At 39.6% G+C, this 26,692-nt stretch overlaps 1 protein-coding gene and 1 long non-coding RNA gene across 6 annotated transcripts in view; one reads left to right on the top strand and one right to left on the bottom strand.

Moving 5' to 3' along the window:
* man1a2 (mannosidase, alpha, class 1A, member 2) overlaps positions 1–26,692 on the top strand; it is a 141,101-nt gene that overhangs the window by 23,836 nt on the left and 90,573 nt on the right. For all 5 annotated transcript variants that reach the window (XM_082509514.1, XM_082509518.1, XM_082509517.1 and 2 more), the window contains exon 3: positions 8,043–8,304. In XM_082509514.1, the coding sequence (XP_082365640.1) occupies positions 8,043–8,304 (262 nt within the window). The remainder of the gene's footprint in view (positions 1–8,042; positions 8,305–26,692) is intronic.
* Positions 6,219–6,589, bottom strand: LOC309691675. The gene is made up of 2 exons (XR_014272078.1): positions 6,505–6,589; positions 6,219–6,265 (listed from the first exon to the last, which is right to left on the bottom strand). It is a non-coding gene; the product is annotated as an uncharacterized lncRNA (long non-coding RNA).

The following is a 26,692-nucleotide window of genomic DNA, read 5'->3' on the forward strand; positions in this document are numbered from 1 at the left end:
GAGTTTATTTTCGTTATTCTGACTTTTTCCGTACTGCGTGCTAGCTAGCATGATGGAGTTTCTATACAGCTGGGTGGTGCTATGAAGTTAATGATGTTGAACCTTATTTTGTTCATAAGTTATTAGAGTTGCCAACCGTCCCGTCTGGTATTCAGAGAAAATATTACGCGTTTCTTATTGAGGTGAAAAGGAACAGTTTGTCCCGTAATTCAGCTACAATGAAAAAGGCACAAAGCTGGAGTTATTCTGTGTCTTTGCTGCACAGCTGCCTCTTCTTCTCTCATTCTCCCCCCTCCCTCTCCCGTTTCTACTTCAATCATGAAACTGATCAATGATCAGCTGATCGGCTCTCTTGTTTGTTTATCGCCCACTTTGCGCCGAAAGAGGAAACCAGCGGATGTCGCGCTAAACAACAGCAGCACGTTTAAGCTTGATCAGCTGTTGTTAGAATTTATTTAATATTAATTTCTAGTATCAGCTGATGTTTGCTGGAGCCACAGCTGTAAAAAAAAAGCTGCTGGTCATGATATGGTTTGGTTATCTGGTGAGAGGGAAACATGAAGATGAAACCAGGAGATGTCCTTACTGGATCATCAGAGCTGAGCAGGTGATGGAGAAACAGGTTTACCTTTTAGGTGACATGAATGAGTTGAAGGGAAGTTATGAACTGTTTCTGAGAGACAAATAACCCCAGGATCCTTTTTTAGGTAGCTGACAGCTGGTAACTGTGCAGGTGCGGATCTAGCAAAGTGTGGCCAAGGGGGCATGTAGGGCATTAACAGGGAGAGGGGGGCACAAAGAAATACTTTTCTTTCTTATTCTCATTTAAAATGTCTCGCTTTTAAAAAATAATTATCTGAATCTTACAACAAACGATTGATAGATTGATGCATATATATGATCAAAACAGTGTTCATCACTGTCACAACAGTGTTTGTTTTCATTCAAAGGCTTTATGATTTTTCCTATAATGGTGGCCAGTTTCTAGTCAAAATGCCCGGGCCAATTTTCTGTCCCAGTCCAGCCCTGTATGCAGCTCATCTGCAGTCTGGTGTTACCTACATCTTCCTATTCAGAAGGCAGAATTTCTGAGTTCTGAGTACAATCGAAAGCACCACGACTGCAGTTTTTGTGTTGGACGTAAAAGGCGCACATGACACTGTGACGTAGGCTAGAATCATGGCAGCAGTCAATGACGGTCCAGGCGTGGGATTTCACTCGTGGAAATATGCACGTTATCATATCCTTTCTATTGGTAGGTGGCACAGTGCACTTGTGGCAAGTAAGCAAGCTAGAAGACTGGCAAAGTTATGGAAGAAACACATTAACAAGAGAATTCTGAGTAAAACCAAAGTTACTTTCCCTAGTAACTAGTTACTTTGAAAGTAACGAGTAACTTGAAGTAACTGAGTTACTTTTGAGAGAAGTAACTAGTAATGTAACTAAGTTACTATTTTAAAGTAACTTACCCAACACTGATTATAAACCCCTGCAACTCTTAATTGTCCTTTTAAAAGCAGTCTTCATATTTATTTCTCCCCCTGCAGCTGCACAGACACTGTGCAGTCACTAATAGCCCAGCAGTCTTAGTCCCATGAATAAATGAGTCAATTAAGTAATTAAGTGTTGACTTGCTGTCTGTGGTGTGTGTGTGTGTTACTATGGAAACATGGCTTGTAGCCTGTACTGCTTTCCCCAGAACCTTGTCTTTCCTCAGTTTAAAAAGAAAATAAATAAAAAAACTTGTCCTAGATACCCCACCAGGCAGTTGGACAACTGCTGCTTCTCTTCAGTTGCCATGGAAAAGGATGCTGAGCAGCAGATTTCATGAAGCCACTGAAGATTAACTTTCAGTGACAGCAAGGAAGGTTGATGATATATGGAAGTGATTAGGCTGACATGAGCGCAACAGCTGATCAGGGAGGTGGGGCCTGCCTTCATTCATTCATATTTTAAGGCGTTGGGGTGAGAAACATGAGCAGATGAGTAAAACTATAGGCGAGGCACAGCACAGTCACTTGGGTACACAGTATCTTCAGTCCGTGCTTGTCTTTCTCAAGGTAATTGAGGTTATTGAGTCAGGCAGTTGTTGATTTGATCTTAATTGCATGTTTGACATTATATGAGACTCAAAGGGATTCACTCAGAACAAGTGAGTCTTGATAATGGCTCAGGAAGAGGAAAGAGTGGCGTGAGAGGAAATTTGGAGGAGAAGGAGGGGTATGCACAGGGAAGGAAAAGAGTTTGCAGGAGGCTTATGTCTGTGTTGGAGGAATTCAGCAGAAGTGGTGGTGTGCACTGGTCTGTAATTTTTGGTGTTTGTGCCTCAGGGGACAGCATTCTGACTTTCTGTGTTTGCAAACGCATGGAGCAGAATCTTACTCCAACAGATGTGGTGCCAGTTTAAACAGAGACTTATAGGAGGGAGATGTCTCATCAAAGAATGCTAAATAGAAAATGTATGGGTAATGGCAAAGATGATGGTTGTCCTGCCCCAGGTTCACACTGAGCCCTCGGCCTCTGATCCATGTGTACATCTGAAGTTCACAACAGATTCTTCTGTGAGGTAATTTCTTACCTACTAGTTATAGTAAAGAAGTAGGTATGTGTAGGTATTTTTTCTGGGCTAACTATGTCGATAACATGAGTTAGCATGTAGTGCTGTGGTTGGAGTAGTCAGAGACTGATCATGCTGCACTGAAATCGTAATGCTATGCAATTTTACATATGCGTGGTCGTAGAACATGCTAATGAACACATTTATTTTTGTCTTTTGTCTTATAGTCTTATTTTTATCTTATTGGACAAATACATCTCAACAGTCTTACGTACAAGATTTTCCTCCCTCAAATTGCGTGCAGTTGGTACGTTTGAGAAGTCCCAAAATGATTCTTTACCGTAAAAACTTTTCTTTGACTTTGATGGAAAACATCATGAGATCAAGGAAAAGGAAAAATTATGAGGACTTAGGAAATGACAAATCTGATTCACAGAGAATCCAACTGTACTTGGAGAAAACTCCTTAACGCCACGCTTAAGCTTGTTGAAACTACAATGTCTAGAAGACGGAGTACAAAATGTGAAACTTACTTCACCTTAGCTTTATTTGACCTTGTTTTATGCAGAACAGAACAACTCGTTTAAAAAAAAAACATCTCATTGCAAAAGTTGGAATTTTAAAGGAGGAACATATTAGGTCTGTTCTCATTTTGAGTGTTTAGAGCTGAGATCTACATAATTCTGCTCCTCGATGATACTGGTGATGAAACAGGGCTGAACTGAACTCTTTTCTCAGCAATATGTATGGACTGAATAAGTTTTCACCTGTTTCTGGTATCAGATCTGTTATAAACCAAATTGAAATGCCTCTCAAACCTCAGTGAGGACCACACAGTCTGCGGCAATTTCCTTATTAGCATGATTTTCATAGTTATCCTGTGTGTTTAATGGGTTTACAGTAGTAGTAGATGTGTAATATATTGCATGAAGTGGAAAATGCAAGTAGCATTTGCATGTCCTCGACTACTTTGTCAGTTATGTTGATGGTTTTCATGAATGTTCGGATAGTGCTTTGCTGTGAATTGAGGAATGGCATTATCTTGACTCTTTTCATAACGGATGGCACACTGTATCTTCAGCTAAGGAAGGCAATAAAGGAGCCACCGAAGCACTTTTCCTTATTATTTGGAGATTTTCTGGCCATTTGATACAAAAACTTGAAAAAACCCATATAAAAAAATGCTACCACAATCCTGAGAGAGAGGCAAACTTTTCTTTGTGTGCAGGAAAACCTTGTACTATTGACTATACTGTCATCCATTTGGCTGTACGTGCACTCAAAATCCAAATCCAAGAGTGCAGGCTCTGTAACACTGAGACCTAATCAAAGAGCCCAAAATAGAGGAAGCAGATGTGCACGCATACACCCACACAAATCACAGATAATATAGTGACACACAGGCAGGATTATAGTCTGTACAAGAACAATACATACATGAAATCCCTACAAAGCAAAAGCAGCACATTTGAAGCATCCCTAACGATGTGAACATTCACCTGCATTCACAGTAAATGCCATGTTGTTTCGAAATGTGTTTTCTATCAATTAAAGTCAAGACATGCTGAGTTGCAATAATGAATATTTATGAGTTGTTTCCAGGGCGATGTTGCATAACTTGGAGCTGTTTATTTTGGTCTCTGCTGGCCACACATCATGACAGACTTAGAAAATGGATGCACACTGTGCCGTTTGAAGGATAATTAGTATAAAACATATTCTTTTCTGTCACACACTCTTATGCTTTCCTTCACACTTTGTTTGCTTGTTATTGTTCTACATATCTTTTGCACCTTTTCCCCCTCCTACCCACACAGTGGGATATACTGAACTGGCCAGGGTTTAACCAGTCTGTTGTGCAGCTTCGGAAAGGTTGCACTTCCAGTCAAACATAAACAGGTTAAGTAGTGTAACGGGAAAAATGGGCGGTGATCAAACACAGCCCCTATCCAGCCTTGTCTTATAGCCCTGTTCTTTTTCCTATGTAATTTTTCACCTGCCTATTTTCTTAACTGTTTGTCCAATTAAGACTCCCTGGACAGGTCAGCAGTCCATGACAGGGTTAATACATTTGTTCTGTTTTTTGGCAGCTTTTTACTGCCTTTATTCCATGTCCATCTGATCTTTCAGCTTTGGCTCAATTTTGTTTTGTGTCCATAGATGTAGGCAGTCTATTCTCTTGCGTGCAGTGAGGCATGCAACTCGTATGTGCACATCCATATTTGACACTCAGTCTTTGAAGCAGCAGTTTATTTGCAGCGGGTAGCAGAGTCAAAAATTTGTTTAACATCTAGTTTAACAACCTGTGTATGCGCTGCTCTTGTTCATGTTTGTGCTGTTTTGGTCCTTTAGCTTAGCCCCAGAAACGGGGACGACGGGGATCCCTTTGTAGTGGAGTGAAACCTAACGCTGAAAACAGTTAAAACGGTCAGCCACTGTCTGCACTTCTCATTAGGCATTGCATTCTGCACAGGTGGAGGAAAAAAGGCTGCTGGTGCTAGCACTGCTGACATTTGCCTCCTTAGCAGACTAATGTGACATTTGTGTGTCTGTGTGAGATTAATGCTTAGAAATAACCTAAGCTCATCCATGAAGCAACCCTACCACTTGTCAGTAGTTTTTTTCCTTTTCTTTTTTTCTGTTCTTTTAAAATCTTTGGTATGGATGCAAAACAAGGAGCAGAAGTCTGGCTTCATGCAGTATGGCGGCTCTCATACAGGAGCAAAACCTAAACATTATTCTCTTTCCTTATATTGCTCTTGTGGGTCTGGACAGGCTTCCTCTCTTTGTGAAGTTAGCTCGCGTTATATCATCACCTTTTATCAACCAGGTGTACATAAAGACATCTGCTCTAATGCAGGCTGTCTCACACCTCACTCTGCTAACCATTTCTTTCTTTTCCTGATTAGCAGTAATTTTAGTCTCAGGCTGAGAATGGATGTACACGCCAGCATGTAAACGTGCATGAAAAACACCTGAACAGAGGGAAAAATACCCAAGTCATGACCGGATATTGATAACGAATAAGAAACCACACAGGCTAAGAACTGGACGCTGAAACATTACAAGTTAATAAATAAGTAAATTAATGAGCACACGCAGGTCTACAAGAACAAAACCGCATATAGAACATTTAGGTTTTTTATTTTTCTCTTGTTCGTGACCTATTTGTATTCATGGCCTAACTGCTGATATAGAAAACACTAAAAATCATTCTACAAACACTTAAGAAAATTCTTTGGCATCCTCTGTGCTAAACGCTGTTCACCAGGCTTTTAAGTAAAGTAACGTTGTCATTGTAGAATAGCTGCAGCACTTTACAGGATTATTGATTTTATTTGAAATTAAACTAATACATAGTGTAGTGTTGAAGGCTCGAGGTTTATTTTTTTTAATATGCATGTTTCAATGATAGGGAAACACACACATGGGCACGCACACACACACACACACCCAGTGAGTTGTTTTTCTCATCTTCTTAGAGATGTTGAACTGTAACTCCGGGGAGACTTGCAGCTGAGTCCACATGGAGCTCAGCAGGTTATCAGTTCCTCCCACATTTCCTGTGTTTGTTACACTGTATGTAGTGTTCTGTTGCAGAGTGTAGCAACTCCGATCAAACACCAAGCTAAACCTCTGTCAATGAATACACGAGTCCAAGTAGAGTTGACTTTTTACTCAGAATCTTCATTTGACAAGCGGTGAAAACTGTAGTTGAAAAGAAATACAGAATAGAAAAAATGATCGTTTACATAAATATTGCATCACGAAATAACTCAAAATGTGACCTTACACCTTCGTGTTAGCTTTAGCAACAGTAATGATCATCAAAACTGCCTTTTTTAACATGTACAAATCAACCTCCATGAATCACAAATAAAATATAATTTTTCACAAATACCGCTATTTATGCCTTTTTAACACCTTCGTGAAATATATACACTTACGGCGTTGCCTGAACAATGTTCCCAAGTGGATGGCTGTGGATAAGCCTCAGAGCAAGACCACATGTCACTCTCCCTCTTAGAGAACCAGGAAGAGCAATTAAACAGGAAATGAAGCAATACAGGTAACCCACCAGGAAGTGAGGTTATTAGCAAGTTCACCTTCAAAATTAAAGCTTCTTAACATTTTTAACTCTTTTTACTGTTCTTTCTAACTTAAATACATACAAAAGAACTACTTTAAGCAAACATTAAAGATAAATGAAATAAATGCCTTTGAGGCATCACACTGTAGGTCATTAATAAACAGTCGCATGTGTTTGCAGTCAGATGAAGTGCAAGCTTGAAGATTCCTCATTTATTGTGTTTTTTTTTGTTTGTTTTTTTTAAAAAAGCATTTAGGACACTGACAACTAAAGCAGTGCATCAAGGAGTAATGAAAATATTAGAGACAAGTGTCAAGGCAGTGAGTCTGTAGTGTGTGTCCTATGTGCAGATATATATTTTTTTTAGTTTTGATTTAAAGATGGGTCAGATCTCTTTCATATTTGATAAGTAGCATGTAATTTGGTAAAATAAAAATCAAATAATGTAGCATATAAAGGGAAAAAGCTGTTTTTAAGCTAGAATTTACTGTAATGAAATTTGTTATTTCAAATGTAAGAAATATACTTTTGTATTCATAAATGTAATGGTGGTTAGTTATTTCCAGCTGAACTGGTCATTCATTTTGTCTTCATTTGTCAGCAGCTGAAAGAGCTAACCTCTGCTGCGTATCAGCTGACATGTGGCTGAAATTATATTTGTGCAAACCCGGATGAGGGCAGGGAGAGATTCAAAGAGATTCTTTCAGTTTCTCCTTACTTCAGTGACCACAGAAGAGCAGCAAAGTGTCGTCGGCCTCCTGTCACCTTTGCTTCAGCTCCCCACTATGTTTGTTTTTCATTACTGAAGCACATCCTCGCGGGGTAGAGCCTTGTCAACACCCCTAGGGTTTGTACCGTCATGTGGAACCACAGATGATGTTTGTCATTCTGCCATCGCTGGTCTCCTCATTGTGTTCCTCCACACCTGTCCCATTTCCTGGAGCTGATGTAACTGCAGATTAATGGGGTTGGGGTTAGGTTTCTCCTGAGAAAATGTTTTTTTTTGTGTTTTCATTATCATCTGAGTAAAATGGTTTCCTGCAGATGTTTGTTGCAGTGATCCTCAACCTGCTGACCTAAAGAAATTCAATAGTTTATTAAATATCAATGTAAAAAAGGTAAACAGTAAATATTTTCGTTTTATTTTCCAAAAATAATGAAATATCAACTTCCTAGTGGGTCAGAGTTTGTTTGTAATGCCCATCTTTAATTAATTTCAAGCACAAGTCTCTCTGTACACCTTTCTTCACCAAATGTTTTTTGTGTGCGTGTTAGCTATGGTTACAGTAACCCTTCTAATTTCACTGTGGGGATGAGCAACCGACTTGTGAGGTCTAATGGAAATCAAAGCAGAGCATAAAGAAGTAAAGCTTATCTTATTCCTTCCTCCTGTAGGGAAGAGGAGGAGAGCCTGCGGGATAAGATCCGTGCAGACCACGAGCGAGCACTGCAGGAGGCAAAGGAGAAGCTGCGAAAGTCACGTGAGGAGCTCAAGGCCGAGATTCAGACGGAGAAGAACAAAGTGATGGAGGACCTGAAAAAGAAGGACGTAGGGCCCAAACCGTTGCCGCCGGTACCCATGCCTAAGGTGGTGGGCGTGAGCGACGGCGAGCCCCCAGAACCCGACGTCAAAGAGAAACGAGACAAGATAAGAGAGGTAACGTGATCAGTCTCTTCTTGCTTTTCTTGATTTGATTCATTTTAAATAAGAAGTCAATCTCTGTTTGTTAACCCCCCAGTGAGGGCAAAAACAAAAATGGCCCTCCCACGCAGGAAAGGTGAAAAAAAAATTAAAGTGCACATCAGTGATCTAGAAATTCAGATGAAAACAATTTCAAGCCCTTTTGCTTTGATATGGTTATGTTAATGCAGCAAGAAGAAAGAGCTCGTTTTCATATTCATAGCTTATTAGACTCAGCTGTTACATACAGTTAGTGCTTGTTTTCAGTTCTTTGACAGCAGCGCTGCAAAACATTTGCACTTTTAATCACATATTACCATTTTAAGCAAATACATCTTATCTTAGTTTTTGCTAAAGATTTTATTTGCAGGAAATGGAGATTTGTTGGTGTGTTGAGAAACGCAGGTGCCATTGTATGCGTTTGCCAGCATGGGACCAACAGTATAATACCACTTATGATATTATATCCTTTCACTGTGGCAGCTTTGGTTAACATAGTTAAATCAGTGCCATGTCTTGCAGTAAAGTGCAGGATTGGTGTGTGGTGTATGTGCGGCCCAGTGAGTCCTCCTCTGTACTGTATATTTGAATACTTTTTCTGTTGCCTGTCTTCATGAGCTCCAGCTTTTATTGAAAGCAACAGCGAGCCAGACGGACAGTGCACGTGCAGAATGCAGATGGTGCTATCTGGTCCCGCTCTCTATGCCAGGCCCAGCGTATCTCCCTCTCCGTGCTCCTCTTCCTTTCTCACCCCCTGCAAGTTCTCCTGCATAATTGCCTCGTATCGTCTCCCATGAAACAGCACTTGGAGTCAAAACACTCATGGCGTATGGGAGCAGGGCCCATTCACTCCAAACCCGCCTTTGTCCGTAAAGGCCCCTTTTTGTTCCTTTCATAATTACCATTCAGAGAGAATGCCGAACACTCCCAAATGAGCAAGAAAGTAGCAGCTGTATGGGCTACGGCACAGTACACTACCCTTTTCCTGATTGCCTTGTGATTCCAAGGAGAAAGTCTAATCACACTCTGCAAAACAATTGCGGCTGCGAAGCTGGAGCTTTTTCTTTTTTCCTCTTTTAAATCCCGGCTAGAGGCAGCCTATTGGCCTGCATTTTGCTGCCATGAATTCAAGTCCAAAGGGATGTTTCAGCATCCATCTTCTTGTCATTGTTCATTTTGTATGTAGACAGTCAGCAGCCTGTTACCACCCAGATTACATGGCGTTATTTCAACCGCCTGACTTTTTTTCTGACAGTGTTTCTCCTGCATCAGTTTTGAAGTTATTTTGATTTGCTTCAAATTGACATCTGCGCTCAGTCCGTGGCTGCGAAGGATCACTGATTGCAAATGATTGTTTCCGGTTGTATAATCAGTTTGGATTGTTTGCTGGGTAAGAAGTTTTCTGGTGGTCTCAAAACTCAAGCAACCACTTGTAAGAAAATAAAAGTTTCTTATTTTGTAGTTTAAATATATATTTGTTGAAAATGTTACGTAAAGCAGTTTTACCCCGGTTCTTTTTTTATTCCTCAGGCCTCCAGAGACTGCACCGGACTCAGTAGTCATTTCACAAAACCTTTATTCATCTTCAGTTGCACATGCACCTTCTAAAGGGGAGATGTACAGGGCCGGTGTCCCTCTGCAGATCTTCACTTCTTTGTTTGTTACAACCAGTTTTATAGAAGCGACCCCATCGTAAAACCCACATAGTGTGTTGTAAATTCTGTGTTTGTGCGTACCTGTGTGTGTATGTGAGTGAGTGTGCGTGTGGGTGTGTGACTTCTTGTCGGTCATAAAAGTCCATCTCCCCTCACCCAAGCTACACCAAATTCCTCTGCAAAACATAGAAAACATATTACAAGCACTGAGACCCCCACTGAGACCCCCACAAGAGGCCAATGGCCACTGGGCCATTGGCCTCTTGTCATCTTACTTTTACAGCTAAGCATGTGGACAGTCTCCTGCAAACCTACTTCTAAGTTATGACAGTTATTAGGGCAGGGCGATATGGCCAAAAATATTTATCACGATATATATTTGAAAATTTGCAATAACAATATAATTTCTGCGAGACAAAATACAACTCCACAACTTTACTAGCGCAAAAAAACCCATCCATTTATTTTCACTTAAAACAAGCAGCTGTTTTTTTTTTTATGTGCATTAAAGCTATATAAACATTTAACAGTGCAAATGCAAATTCCTTGCTGAAAGTTTAACCAAAGGGCATCTCTAGTAGAAATGGGCTGACATATCCTGAGCATAACCATGTATAATATCCACTGAAGTTAAAAAGAGGTGCTTTGCTACATTAAACTGCAGTGTGCCAAATAAAAAAGTCAAATATGTATTTTTTGGACCATAAGGTGCACAGGATTATAAGGCAACAAAACACTCAGATAAATCAAACTTCATTCAACTCATTCTTCTTGCTTCCTCCACTTCTGTATCATTGATTCATTAATGCTGTATTCTATCACAGCTGCTCTATTCCCATGTTGTTGCAGTATATTAATGACTAACCTTGTATTGTGGATGGATTTTCTCAGTTGTTCTCCTGACTGAAGTTTGGTCCGTTTACAGCATCCTGCCATGCGATTGCATTTGTCTCTAACCATCAGGAACCCTCACGTTAACTTTTATCGAGGGGGAAAGTGTTACCGTTCATCCTCCAGCTTCACAGTTTATGTTATGCTAACATAGCTGTGTCGCTAGCGATCATGTAGCACATCATTATATACCAGCTAGCCCAACTTCAGTAACCCTACAAACGTCACTGTGGTGTAGCTTCCTGTCTTCATTTATGTTAGAAGTGATAGCAGAGCTGTACGTTTGATTTTTTTCAGAAATCTCTCAGTCAGAACATGCTATATCATGCTTAGGTAACTAGTGAAACTAGTGAGCTAACTTCCTGCTAACTTCTAACTCCGTTAAATGTAATGAATTCTGTTTTCGTGGATGCCTGGATGTTAAACGTCATAGTTACACCTGATAAAGCAGCAATGCTGATCGTTTTATTAAAGATGAAAGAATTTAGACAGTTTTTAACTATGGAATCAGAACGATGCCACCTTGAAACGAAACCGAAAAAAATATTGAAACCGAAAAAAATATTGTAACTGAATTTCAGTTACAAAATATTGTAACTGAATTTCAGTTACAATATTTTTTTTCGGTTTCGTTTCAAGGTGGCATCGTTCTGATTCCATATTTAACTCTCAGTGATGCTGCAGTGTTGTTTGACCTGAAGAATACAGAGTTTAGGACCCAGATTACGCCCAGATTTACGAGCACCTTAGTCCGACAAATACGACAATAATGACGGCCGCTTGCATGTTCTACAAAAAAATGTGCTTTGTTGTGTATCTGACGGACAAACACCAAACCAGTTAAGTTGCACCATTTTTTACCTATTCACCGGTTATCTGTCCACTTATAAAAGTAAACTAAATCATTTGCTGTATTTAAATGTACTTATAGGTTGCAGTGCTCTCCCTCTGCTCTATATTGACAGGCGACAGCTTTCCTAGATGGAACGTGCTCATTTTCAGTTTTTTGTTGTTTTTGGCTCTCCATAGCTGTTGCCACACTTATAATTCATCAGCAGGCGCTGTATTATGGATTTGTGTTTTGTTAATTGCTGGTCTTGACAAAAATGTTTAAGATTTAAGACAGACTAAAGCTGAAGGTTAATATTATTTGGTGCTTCATTGCACAGGAATACCTGATTATCAAAACCAAATCTAATAGACGAGAAAGGGTACTTTTTAAAAATGCAAATAATGGATCTTTATAATTTCCATGAGCACTGCAATTTGGAAATGACATGGTGTTTACTGGGACCTTACTGCTAAAGACTACAATTTTGAGCTTTTGCTATATCTATAGTATAATCTATAGTACTGTAGATGAGAGATGGGCACAGATGTGAGTTCCAGTTGTTAAGTGATGTTAACATGTTGTCACAGTGTCTATGTGCTGAGATGTTACTGTTAAAGAGTTGCTAACACATTGCTCAACATACAAAGGCTTTACAGTATCTTACATTTAGGCCTGTAAGTATTTGGACAATGGATTTGATATCAAAAAATTAAAATGTGATTGAAGCGCAGACATCCAGGCTTGAAGTCCAGTGCAAAGCGTTTAGGAATTCTGCCCATTTTAATACAGGTTCTATATTCAGAAGCTCTAATTTAAGTGGACAATAGATTAAACATGAAAACGTTCAGTCAATAATGCAGTATTTTTGGATCATCAGCATACACTGTACTGTCTGAGGGGCACAGAAGCGATTGGCGACTTGGCTTAGCAGTCGCTCAAATGTGACTGCAGAGCAAAAGCAAACGATTACAGATTTGTGGCTGATATTGGAGGTAGCACCTGTGTGTGTTTCCCTACAGAGCTATGGACTGCGGCTGTAAAGCCCAGATAAATCAATGACCAAAGCAGCCCTCTTTAAGTGCTGTCTAAAAGGTGCCGCTATCCAGGTGCATCGGCCCATAAAGACACAGAAAAGGTTTCCGATGGAGATGTGAAAAATCTGCAATTGAACCCATGAGTGTCCTCTCCTCCATCTCTTGTGTCAAATCTTTCTTTCTCACAGGTGTCCTCCCCCAGTCGTGTTTTCGAAGGCCTGATAGTGTTTGGCAGATGGCCTCATATGTTGTCTGCACACCGGGTCTATACTGCAAGTGTGTGTGTTTGTAGCACAGTTGCCTCCGGGGTAGGGCACAGCTTAGCTTTCATCATTCTGTTTCACACTCTCTCTGGCTCTCCAAGTCTTCCCCTCCTCTTGCTCTTAGCCCTCATTCTCTCTTTCTATTTTGATCTTATCATTCTTTTCAATTATTTTTGTTTCCACCTCAGTCTCTTTCTTACTATTAAATCCTTCCCCTCAACTCTCAGCTCCTTTATTCAGCATTATTTAAAAGTCGCCTCGAAGGATTCTCCCTCATTGGTAGCTACAAGTCTTAATAAAATCATAAGGATTTCCATATTGATTTGCTGAACAACGGGCACTTCTCATCTTCAGACAACACTGTGTATTATTTGTATCTAACACAACAAGTAGGCTACAGGGAAAGAGAATCTACACAATATAAACAGGCTTTGTGTTATCTGAGTTTTACTTCCTTTAGAGCATGTATTGTGTATTGGGGCTGAGCTACAAGCGTTGTTTTTTTGTTTGTTTGTTTGTTTTCTTTGAGGCAATCATGTTTGGTTGTGTAAGGCTTAATGCTTTCTTGTAACCAGCCTTTTGCAGCACGAGGTTAAGTGGTGACATTTGACAATCCATCCCTTCAGGAGAAGGCAACAATATCCACACGATATGGGCGAGCAAATAATAAGGGCAGAAGAAAGGTTCTGAAAAACAGAACACTAATCCAGAGGGGAGAGTGTTGATCATTAAAGCCATTTGTCTTCTATAAATGAAACATAGTAAAACATAAAATCTAAATTCCCCAGTCGCAGAATCATCTCCTGTCAGGACAATGGAAGCAAGCGTCTGGAAAGCAGAGCTCATTAGCAAGAAACATTTATATTATAAGTCACAGCATAGATTATTTCAACAGCACAATGTTAGCACTGGAGGTAACCATCTTGGAATATAGACGAATGCTCCCAGGCTGGAATAATTAGAGCTTTTTCCCTGCTTCGTTATCTGGATGTTACTGCGATGAACCTTATTAGCAGTAAGTGTTGGAGGTCATAGCTGAAGGCAACTCTAAACACGCAGGTGGACATGCCTTTGAGAAATAGAAATGGAGGAAAGGTTCTGCCTATTTTTATTTTTTTTATTTTTTTATTTAAGGCCAAAGACTCTGTCAAACTATTTCAGGGACAGGGGAGTGTGCATGTCTCAGCATTCTGACTTTTGTCTCAGCATTCTGGACAAGAAGAAAAAAAGACATGCCCACTTTTTTCTTCAGTGGCTCTAATCCTCTTCCATATATTTCTGATGTTTTATCCTGGAAAAAAGTCCTCCTTCCTATCTCATGTCTTCATAGTATTTGCTTACATAAAGTTCCTCAATCACATGAGAAGTTCAAGTTCTCAAACTTTGTCTGTTGTGCTTCATTTTGAAGCACGCTAAAAGGTAATACCCTCAACACAATTTGTTTTAGTCTATTATTAAAAATAAATAAAAAAGGCTCTGAAATGTATGTCTGCACAATAGTGTCCTTCAGTTTAGTTTCACTCCATGTTTTCTGTTGGTAGTCCATGCTCCACCATGGGGCTCTATTCTCCACCAACGGGACCCTCTCCTAGTTTGAGGAACAGAGATCTGATGAGACAGCAGTATTTTATCACAGCTTGTGTCAAATGTGTTGAGGTCCAGTCACTGATATCACAGTGCAACAATGCAAGTAAAGGTTTAGTCTTAAATATTAATACTGGTTGAATTGCTTTTCCGCCCCATTAGTAGAGAAAATGCTTTGTTTGCTCGCAGTATGCCGTAATGTTTTTACATATTAATAAATACTAACCATGATAGGAGAGCTGTAATGGCGTATCAGTGTTCGATTACTCAAAGCATTTGAATATCATTACAAGTCACCATTGAAGTTTGGAAAAAGACAACTTTCTTTATTAGAGGTAGAAATCAGAGTAACTCGATGATGATAACTACACAGTGATTTTGTCGTACATTGCAGAACAGTCATCTATCATACATTAGAGTGTCTGTAAATTGGAATTGATTGTCTGTTACATTTAAAGCCCTTCATGACTTGGCTCCAGGTTGCCTATAGGAATTGCTATGTTGTCACACCTAGATCATCAAGTTACAAACCCCTGACCACAAACCTTTGTTGGGTACTAGCCAACGTTTGTTTTTCAAAGGCTTTTCTTTCTTCAGTAATTAAAAATATCATACAGGTATGTCTACATACTGTGCATGTACACAGAATAGTTTAGAGTACTGTACCTTACTGAAAAAATTAAGAGTAACCATGACGATCCCTGACGATGTCCTTGTTTTCTTCCTTCCAGCTCCACTTGTCAGTATTGCTTTGCTCTAACTTGTACGTGTTCACTGTCCTGCTACCAGATGAGTGTGAAAAGAATAATTTAAAGTAGTAAGATAAAGCTCAGAGAGTTTTTGTCAAGAAAGTGTACTTTTGAGATTTGTTCACATATAGAAAAGGAAAAAAAATCTACCGGTACTGCTGCACCACATCTATGTTGCTACTTCATAACTAAAGTTTCCACTCACCAGTAATAGTCTTTTATCGCAAAGCAGTTGTAGCCTTAACCTACAGAGTGAACATTCAGAACATTCAGATGTTGTCTCAACAGCTTTAAAGTTATTGGCCATGTTGTCATGTGCCCTGTCATCCTAAACTGGTTGAATAAAAATTATGTGTGTGTGTTTGTGTTTTCCTCTGTCATTTGTTAATCTCACTTGTACTTGTTTTTTGGTAAGTTCTGGTAAATTGTTTGTTCCCTCCTCTACCCTCCATTCCCTCTCCATCCTATTGGATGGAGACCCAACAGTGCGTCCCAGTGCATTGCCTGAGCTCCTCGGACAGGAACCTGATAACTTACACTTAAAATCTAAACACAACCAGGCTTTTGCAGTTTGGGCTCCTCGGTTTTGGTCTGTTATTTACCTTACACGGAGTTTTTCGTTCTTTCTTTTGGGTTGCTAATCTGCTATAAACGGTTTTGCTGAAGGTTAAATGGAAGTGTAGGAGTAGCCAATGCTGGTAGTGTATGTTCCGCGTTGCTGATTCATTAGCTGATACCTCTGGAAATATCTGATGGTAGAGCATGTCTGTCAGCCAAAACTAAGAGCTTAACTGCACTTTGCTGGAGAGCTGGTGTCGAATACCTTTATCGGGTGAAAGGCAGAGAGCGTTCTGATTGTTTTAAGTACAGGACAGGCATAATGAGCCTCAATTACACCTCAGGTGATGGAGAGAGAGAGACATTGAAAGTGGCAGAGGACAGGCTCGACTTACAATGGTCATCTATCCCTTTGGGCTGCTGCCACAGTACAACAGCTCTATCTCTAATATTTTTTTCCTGTCATTTAAACAATAGAAAAGTCTAAATGACAGCAGTTTAATCTTTTCATCTCTTCCCTTCCAGTAAAATCACAGGGCTGACAGTGAAATCTGTTTTTCACTGTCAGTCATGTGATTTTTCCCCCCTCCTTATCTTGTCTGTTTACAAAATATCTGCCTGCCTTGTGTATGTGTGTAACTCTGTTTGATCACTTGTCTTTGTGTGGATATCTTGTGCTTTTACGGATGAGCGTCATACATCAAACTGTATTTCCCTCCCTAAGAGTGAGCAAGAATGGCAAAAAACTTTTTTTTTTGTACTTTCAGGAAACTGTCTGACATTTCAGAGCTGGCTCAATTGACGAAAGAGAGAAAGCTGCAATTGGACTGCAGTTTCTGTCTCAAAGTGCTTTCTCATGGGGGAATTATGTGGTTCTCCTCTATGTAAAAGATTGAATTCGGTTGTGCTTCTTCAGTCCTTCTCCAAGCTTAGCAATCAGAGAAACATGAATGGAAAAATCAGACTGTTTTCCTTCAAGCTCTGGTGTCAGCTGTAATCAAGTGTGCACCTGAATCCAGGGCAAACTACCACATCTATGTTGCTACTTCATAATTAAAGTTTCCACTCACCAGTAATTGTCTTTTATCACAAAGCAATTGTAGTCTTATATTGGCTTTGTTCACAATAATATTGACTTCATACTCTCTTGGGGATAGAAATAGCACTACAAGGTTGCTAGTACACATCAAACCTATAACATAAATTTACAGCAAGTGGCATTTTATGGATTTTTTTCCCCAAGAAATATTAGATCTTTCTTACTGCTCAAGCGAAGGAAAGTATGTTTTTTCCCAAAACAACCTTTCTGCAGTGGATGCTTTATTTGATGAATATTTTATATAAACTTTGCACAAAAAGTAAGAAAATTTGTGTTTGGATAACTTCTGTGTTACTTCTGTAACAATGCTTCTTCTCCTTAATTGGTGCCACATTTGTAAGAAAAATGCATTTGTGGGGTAGTTAACAGATTATTCTGTCATTGACTCTTGTTTTGATTTTCTATATCCCAGGTGCTGACTATTAGGTGCCTGATTAGCGCCTGATTAGCAGCACCTGTGAGCATGAACCCTGCCACGTTTGACTGATCTTAATATGGCCCATAGGGCAACTTCAGCCCGGAGTTTTGCAAAACCAAGACACGCAGCATTATTTGGAGTGAGAGCTAGTATCATCTACAAATTGAAAGCCAAGTTCCATATAATGGAGGATCTACAATAAGTTGACAACATAAGAAAACAGTTTCCTCATTCTGTCTGCACTTAAGAAGTGTAGGTAGTCGTCTACAGATCTACTATCAAGGTTTGCAGGATGATAGGGCTCTCTACCCAGAGAATCCAGAACAGACTGCACACAGCCAGGGCTACCAGGAGGCCTGGCATGACTTCCTGTTCACCATCAGACCCAATTGCGCTTGTTTCAGCAACATGTGCACTGGAATCTGAACATGTGGAGGAACATTATGTTCAGTGATTTGTCCAAATTCTGCCTACAGCAGATGGCTTGTAAGAGTGGCTTAAACACAAGTATGGAGACAGCACAGAGAACGCCATGCTGTTTGCTGCACCATTAGGGTAACGGCTTGGTGGAGGCAGCATGATGATGTGGAGCAGCATCTCAGTCATGGGAAAAACGAGGCCTGTCATCATTGGAGACAATCTCAATGCTGAGAGAGATCAGAATGAGATTCCACAAAGAGTGGCAGTCCCATATCTCCACAGTCTGGGGCCAAACTCTGTCCTTCAAGATGAAAACGTTTGCTTACACACAACAGGGTTTATCGGAGACTACCTCCAGAATTTGGGAGTGGAAAGGATGGAACGGCCTGCCTGCAGTCCTGACCTCAGCCCCATTGAACTCTTGTGGGATCAGCCGGATTGTTCTGTTCGTGCCAGCGTGACCAGAACAATCACATTGGCATACTTGTGACAAATGCCAGGCTGTTGTGGCTGTGGATGATTCTGGTTATCAAATAAATAAACTGTTAAATTGCCAATTGTTTTTTTTTTTTTCAATCTTTAATCATTCAGTCCAGTAAATGGCACCAAACAAGAGCCAATAGCAGAATAAGCTGTTTGGCATCGAAAGAGAAGATTTGGCAAGTTTTTCTTGGGCACAACTTGCATACTCAACTCTGTTGCTCAACCCACAAATGCAAATGTGACACCATTTAAGGGGAGATGACAGGCTTTCCAGCGCTACAACATTTATTGCCAAGGATTGTTACAGCAAAGAAATAGTCAATAAAACACAAATTTCCTTACTTTTTGTGCTAAGTTTAGTAGTTGTGCTTATCACAGCAGCTACAAATCACTCAGTAGACAGATGAAATACAGATTGAAAGCCATTATCCAAGTCATTGTTACAATACACTATGCAGATCATTATACATTCAAGGGCCTCGCTGCATTGGGTGTGCAGACATCTGCTTACATGGACAAAGCTCCAGAGTGCAAGTGATTACCTGAACTTTCATATTTATTCAGCAGTTCTGCTCTTTAAGAACACTTTGTAAGCACTGCATTTAAATGTGAACAGGATGATGATTCAACATTTCCAGTGCAAAGTGCATTCTTGCCCATAACACTAAACCAAAACAGAGCCCACTTTAAAAGACTTTCAGCCACCTGCTCCCAAAACCATGATGAGTAATGAATCACCAGGTTTCGAGTCGCAAGGAAATGAAATTCTAAGTCAATACAAAAACACAAAGCAGAGATATTAAAATGCTGTGAACTGGTATTGAATCATGAGCAACAAGTCCATGACTGACCTTCTGTGTGATGTACATTCAAGTTGATTAGTCTGAATCAAATCAAATCACTTTTATTGTCACATCACATGTGCAGGTACATTGGTACAGCACATGCGAGTGAAATTCTTGTGTGCGAGCTTCACAAGCAACAGAGTCTGAGATACTGATTGCAGGCTTTTTATTCTTGCTAAAGACACTCTTAAATAAAGAGTGTTTTTTCACTGTATTTTCATACATTTATTCAGAGACTGAAGGCTACAGCTCGATTTCATGTATCCACCTAGAAAACACTTTATGTCAGCAGCAATGTTCCCTCTAATTTTTCATGTGTCTGAGCGAACGCACAAACTCCCTGAGCGATCCCTCGGACCACTGTGAGCAGCAGCAGACGTGTGCACTGTGGTCACGCTGGCCAGCATCAAGTCCATCCAAGTTACATGGTTTATTAAAATAATCAAATTACAGCATTTACATTTATGTTAGATGACTTTTAATTAACTGCTTTAGCCCACTTACAATGAAAATTTAAAAAAATTGTTCATGACCTGTGTAGTATGTTCACACTATTGGAAGTAAAAATAACATGAAGTCCAATTTTGAAAACACAACTTTCTTTCTTTTTTTAAAATAAAGCTCTGACTTGTCTTATGAGTCTGTGGTCTGGGAGTCCTGTAACTCTGTCTGAATAAAATGCAGTATATAAAGACCAATGTTGGGCAAAGAATTATATAGTTACTTCTTCAAAAAAGTAACTGAGTTTTGCAAAGAACAGGTTTTTGTTTTTTTCAACATTTCAAACTATTTACAGAACAATCAGCTGTTCTGCATCAAATTTGATGCCACACAAATTATTTGTGCCACTCCAAAAAATAATTTGTCCACTAAGAGATAAAGGAGAACAACAGCCTGATACCTGCAGGCCTGACAACATGAGATGTATCACTCCTGTAACACCTGTAACATTCAGTAGTCGCCTCATTGTTCTGACACACACAACAAAACTATTGACTACACTACACACTAACTACACAAGATTTGCGCTAAACGTCGCAAATCTCTCACATCTCGGAGATGTGTCACTCCCAAAACTTCCCCCTTGATTGGTTGACATGGTACATTTTTCCACCAATAGGAAAGGCTGGGTTTTTTGGTGTTGTTTTTGCTTGTGTTGAGTGCTTTCAAGCGTTTTCCTTATAAAATGCAGTTTTTACCGTTTCTTCCTGCAGTAAATATAAACAACGACAGTATTCAGGAAGAAAACCAAAGATTGCAGATATTTTTATCATAACTGTGGTTTTTCAATTGTTCCGTCTGTCCTGCTCACATCTCCAATGATTCTACACGTTGTCATTAACGTGGCTTCACTCCACATCAGCCACGCCGCTTTGCTAGCTAAAACAACGGTGTCGGCACATAAGGACGCTGTCATAGTCTGTCAACGACGTTGATTAGCTGCGTATATGTGAATCGCATCATTGGCTGGACTATGAGATAAGGTGGTATCGTTCTAATCCCATACGGGAGCAGCCAGTCACTCACTGACTAACACTGCAAAACAGAATTGTTAAAGTTTTAATTTTAATTTAAATTCAGGTTAGATTTTTTTGGGGGCACAATGCAGATTTTCTGTGCGCAGAGACAGTGCCAGCAGTGTGCAATCGCAAACATGCGCAGCTTAGAGGGAACATTGGTCAGCAGTATGTAGTAAATATTTTGGATGTGAAAACAAGCTGCATGTTCAAATAGTGAAAAATGTTTACCTACAAGTTTATTATAAATGGTCACAGTGTCAAGTTCACTTACAGTTCTTTTCCAAGTTTGATGCGGTATAGGCTTGTTTAGCTTGTGTACTTAGTTGATTTAAAAAAAAAATGCAAAAATGGTTAGATAATGTAAAAAGTCCTGATTTATTTGTCTAATATTTACTCTATTCTGCACTTATGGGTGAGTCATCCTCTCCCCTTTAAAACATCTCACTGGAAAATATAGTCTTCTTGGTTCTCACTTCTAATCTTAGTCATTTTCTTCTAGTTCAGCTTTGATAAAAATTATCAGTATAAAATCCATAAGCATTGCAGCTTCTTTATGACTTGAAAATGTCAATATGATGCATTACCTTTGAAACTGTGAGTTCTTTCATATGTTTAGTTATTTATAGGCCATTACTCATTGGTAGTTTCATATGCAATTGTTAGTCACAACATTAAAACTAGCTGCCTAATAATTTGTACTTTGAAACTACAACTCGTGGACAAAGAACCTTTGTGGTTAACCTGGGGTGCTGAGCCTCTGTGATTTGGACTTTTCTAGTGTATTTTTTGGATGTTTGCTTAGATCCAGATGTTTGGAGTTTGGCAAGATCAGCACCTTAATCTGTTCAGGAAAAGCTTTTGGATTGTCGCTTGTTGTCCTGTTGAGGGAGGCTGCTGCTGTGAGAGGGTGCCATTGTCTTCCCGGTGGACCTGGAAGCCTTACTCTCGCTGATAGTCATTTAATTCACTATAATAAGAGTTTAGTAATCTCTACTTGTTGATAAATGCCTTTAATAACTTGCAATCACCATTTGGATTAAAATCTGGCTTCTGAGACATGCTCATTGTCTCCTGGAAACATGGCGCCCGTTGATTTTTGTCCAGAGATTGATAGGATTGTCGTCATGATGGGGGGAATTGTTTGATTTGGATGGAGGTTCCATACATAACACAGAGGTAACCATATTATGAGCCACCATCTCTTGAACTCTTGGCTTCAGAGCTGCTTGAAAACAGCCTATCTTGACTTTTTTACTGCCTCAATTTCATGGGGAATTTATTGCCACCCTCTGCTTAAGTGCCATGAATGTATTTACTGCAAGAGGCAATTCAGATGTCACACTCTTACCACCCTAATGCGTCTTCTGAAAGGACTTCCGTTAAGCCAGATACGAGGCCTCCATGGGGTGAGTTGGAAGGAGATGAGAAAGATGAGGGCAGGCAGACGGGTGCTTTAAATCAGTCAGACTGACTCTGGAGGTCACTCTAAGCAGCACATAACTCTCCAGCTCCCCAAACCTCCAAAAGCTTGTCATTGTGTCCCACTTCTGTGTGAGCTGAGCTGATTTTTTTTTTTTAAAAATAATTTATTTTGTATTATTTTTTTAATATACATTATTTTTTTCTCGAGTAATGGCCTTGGTTGCAGCCGCTGGCTAGAGAGAGATTTACGAATATTTCATTGCCCTGTGGTTGTCCATGACTGTACATTGTAATTGTGTTTGTGTGTATGAGACTGCGGCACATGAGCCATAAAGGGTGTCTGAATGATGGCTGCTGGTACTTTGGGTAAGAAATGGCCACGGGCACATTGTGCTTCTTGTGTAGGGCAGGCACAAACAGCCTACCAGGTTGCCATTGTGAAGGTCATAGCTTTTAACACATTGTGTAGACCCATGAAGATGGAGCCAAACCTGCCTTTTTGACTAAGACAGCTAATTGTCTTGATTTAGGGAGTTGGATTCTGTGAATAAAGAACATTTAAGAAGACATCGTGTCTTTGGGATAAATTTACAATTTTATGTCTATGTAAGAATACAGATTGGTTGCCGACTGTTTTCACACATTTCAGTCTTAATAATGCCCATTTACCATGAGATCAGGGTTTTATTTTGCATTCTTGACTCTGGAGCAGCATTAAATGCATTACATATTGAGAGATTCATACAAAGCTGCAGTAATTTATTACATACACTACCAGTCAAATGTTTGGACAAACTTTCTCATTTAATGGTTTCCCTTTATTTTTATGACTATTTACATTGTAGATTCTCACTGAAGGCATCAAAACTATGAATGAATACATACAGAATTATGTAGTGAAAAAAGTGGGACATTTCTCCAAACATGTTTTATATTTTAGATTCTTCAAAATAGCCACCCTTTGCTTTGTTTACTGCTTTGCACACTCTTGGCATTCTCTTGATGACCTTCATGAGGTCGTCGCCTGAAATAGTTTTCAACAGTCTTGAAGGAGTTCGCAGGGATGCTGAGCACTTGTCGGCCCTTTTGCCTTCACTCTGTGGTCAATCTCATCCCAAACCATCTTGTTTAGGTCAGGTGACTGTGGAGGCCACTCTCCTTCTTGGTCAAATAGCCCTTACACAGTCTGGAGGTGTGTTTGGGGTTATTGTCGTATTGAAAATAAATGTTGGTCCAACTAAACGTAAACCGGATGGGATGGCATGTCGCTGCAGGATGCTGTTGTAGCCATGCTGTATAAATCCCCAACAGTGTCACTAGCAAAGCACCCCCACACCATCACACGTCCTCATCCATTCTTCACGGTGGGAACCATGCGTGTAGAGAGTATCCGTTCACCTTTTCTGCGTCCCACAAAGGCAGCTGGAACCAAAGATCTCAAATTTGGACTCATCAGACCAAAGCACAGGTCTTCCATCAGGTTTTCATCACATGTCCATTCCTCATGTTTCTTGGTCCAAACAAACTCTTCTGCTTGTTGCTTTTCCTTAGTCGTGGTTTATTAGCAGCTGTTTGAACATAAAGGCCTGATTTGCACCAGTCTCCTCATTCAAAGTTTTAGCAATTTTCCAGACTGACTGACCTTCATTTCCTAAAGTAATGATGGACTGTTGTTTCTCTTTACTTAGCTGATTGGTTTTTGCCATAATATGAAATCTAACATTCGTCAAAAAGGGCTGTTAGCTGTGCACCAACCTGACTTCTGCACAACACAACTGATGCTCCCAACCCCATTAAGAAGGCAAGAAATAAGCTCTGACAAGGCACACCTGTGAAGTGAAACCATTTCAGGTGACTACATCATGAAGCTTACTGACAGAAGGCCAAGGGTTTGCAGCGCTGTCAACAAAGCAAAGGGTGGCTACTTTCAGGAATCTAAAACATAGGACATATTGAGAGTTATTTAGCATTTTTTTCTTTGCATATATCTTTCTTCTTATACTTGATGTCTTCAGTATGTATCTACAATGTAGAAAGTAGTAAAAATAAAGAAAAACCATTAAATTAGAAGGTTTTGACTGGTAGTGTATCTCACAGTGGAACATTTTCTCACTATTTGCTTTAACCTTTTAAATACTTTTACACTTCGGACTGCTTTTTACATTTTTTTTTTCCTCAACCAAAATGGAAAGACAAATCTTTTTTGTGGGCTGGCCAAATAAATTCCTCAAATGAGAAATACCACTGCCTTTTCCATTGGACCCTGCACCGTGTGTGAGACTTCACTTTTTACTTTCAAGCTCATCAGTTGATAAGGTGTGGGAGGGAAAGAGAGGTTTTTAATCTCTCTCTGGCTCTGACCTTAATAACACAGGGCCACTCTTGGGCTGCCAGTTCATTCCAGAGTGAGCTGGAGTGTATAATGTTGCATGATTAATACTTTTGCAGTTGCAGTATAGAAACTGGGAAGCATGAAAATAAGCAAAACACTGTAGAGGGCGATAATAAAAACCTTCAGTCACAGGTTTCCCGATCCTTAGGCACAGAACACAACAAGACACGATTTTATTAAGTTGGTCTTCAGACACTGAAACCATGTGTGAATGTGTTTCATTATGCAGTTGAAATGGGGACAGGCTGCCTTACTGAGACGAGTGTGCTGATTGATGATGATCCAGTTTATGACTAATGACTTTTTAATTTTTAAAAAATGGCCTGGATTTGGAAAAATAAGGAGAAATTCCCAGGAGATTGTTTCTAAAAATTCTCTATACTACAAGTGAGCGCTTCGATCACTGGCTAATGTAGCCATTCAGAAATAATGGTTACAAAACAAAAGATGCCTATGAACATACAGACATATTCATATTTCTTGACAGTGCTACTGTCTCCCTTTATTGGTGTTCTGGATTGACGTGCCATATCTTGATACATGTCAAGGGATGCTGATACACCAAATATCAGTATTTCAAAAAATACATTTAAATAGTTGAATGAATACTATGAACAAGAGGGCTCATCCCATGCACAGTCATCCTGAGATGACGTTAGTTGAACAGACTTGCATGAAACCGGCTCGACTCAAAGAGCATCCAACACTGGGCACACTTAGCTTCAACGAGTTATCAGTTAATTGCTGCATTATCAGAAACAGATTGCACATAATTCCCAACTTGACCTCATTAGTTGCAGACTGTGATAAACATTTATGGCAGGTTTTGGTTGCAGTATTGGTATACTTGCTAATGCCATTTTGTTGCAAAAAAAATAACCAAGTAAGATAACATTATGTTTATTTTATCGGATAAACAAAATTTTGACAGTCTAACTTTGAGGACATAATTTACAGCTTAAAAAGATGATAAATGTATGTTGTTGCAATACTCAGCATTTCGCCAAAATCGCAATAATAATTCATCGTGAGTGAAGACATTTTCTGATGAGCTGTTTCCAAACGCGAAACATTTTCCTCCTCGTCTCTAAACTCTCTTAGAAAAAGAGATTTTTAATCTGTGAGATGTATACTTGGACAGATAACGGATATAAATAAATAAATAAAACGCTTATGTACTACCTCTTGCATCATATTGCAGCTTTCAGTTTTCGGTCTTCAGCAGAAAAAAGAAAAAACAATGCAACAACAAACACATCAGGCTGTTATACCTGGATAAATGCTATATTTTTCTGCATTTTCTGAAGTAGTTTGTTCTTCAGACCTGGCAGAACAAAAAAGCAGTAGGATGTTTACCAAGTCATGACAAGTACTAATGAGGCAGGATCTGGTAGACTTGCAGATAGTAAGATTCAGCCTAGACTCCAAATGAGAAAGCTACAAATTTATACTTTTTTTTAGGGGGAAAAATCCTCTTATCTTGTAAGTAATGGTTTAAACAAATTGCCATTGTCCAATAAAAAAAACTTAGGAAAACATTAGCTTGTCCATTCGTTGCAGTTCAAATCGAAGGGTTGGAGGGGGGGAAAATGCAAAATAGCATAGAAGTGGGATTTTAAAACTAAAAGTATATGCAAGATAATAGTATAAGTATAAGCAGCTGCCACAGAAAAGATGAATCATGTGAAACGACAGCGTTGTGTTTCTACTGGTGCTTCTCTGAAGAGTTGAACAGGCTCCCCTTATCCTACACCACAAGCTGTTGGATGTCTCCACACTCCGAGATGTAGTAATTCACAGTGGGTACTAACTGAAAAGAGAAGTAATCACCAGCAGCACTGACTAGAGGTAAAGGCGTGTGTCACGGCACGTTTTGTGGAGGAATCTTTGGTGCAGTGTGGGTGGGAACACGGTTTATTAACTTAAACATACCCTTTGTTGCACAGTTTATCACGGTGTTAGATGCTTTGTGTTCAGTTTGGCTTAAACACAAAACGTTTTCATTTTTTCCGTTATGAAATTGGTATTTCAAGTTCTTATGAAGGTGTCCATGAACAGATTAATTCCAGCAACACTTGAAGTGTGGAACAAGAACATGGATAATTTAACAGAATTTCCTGCTCCCTACTCTGAACTACATAGTACAACATAAAGCCAAATAATAATAATAATAATATCTTTGGTGCTAATAGCCACCTT

This window comes from Aulonocara stuartgranti (genome assembly GCF_965226115.1).
Source record: "Aulonocara stuartgranti genome assembly, chromosome: 16".
Classification (NCBI taxonomy): domain Eukaryota; kingdom Metazoa; phylum Chordata; class Actinopteri; order Cichliformes; family Cichlidae; genus Aulonocara; species Aulonocara stuartgranti.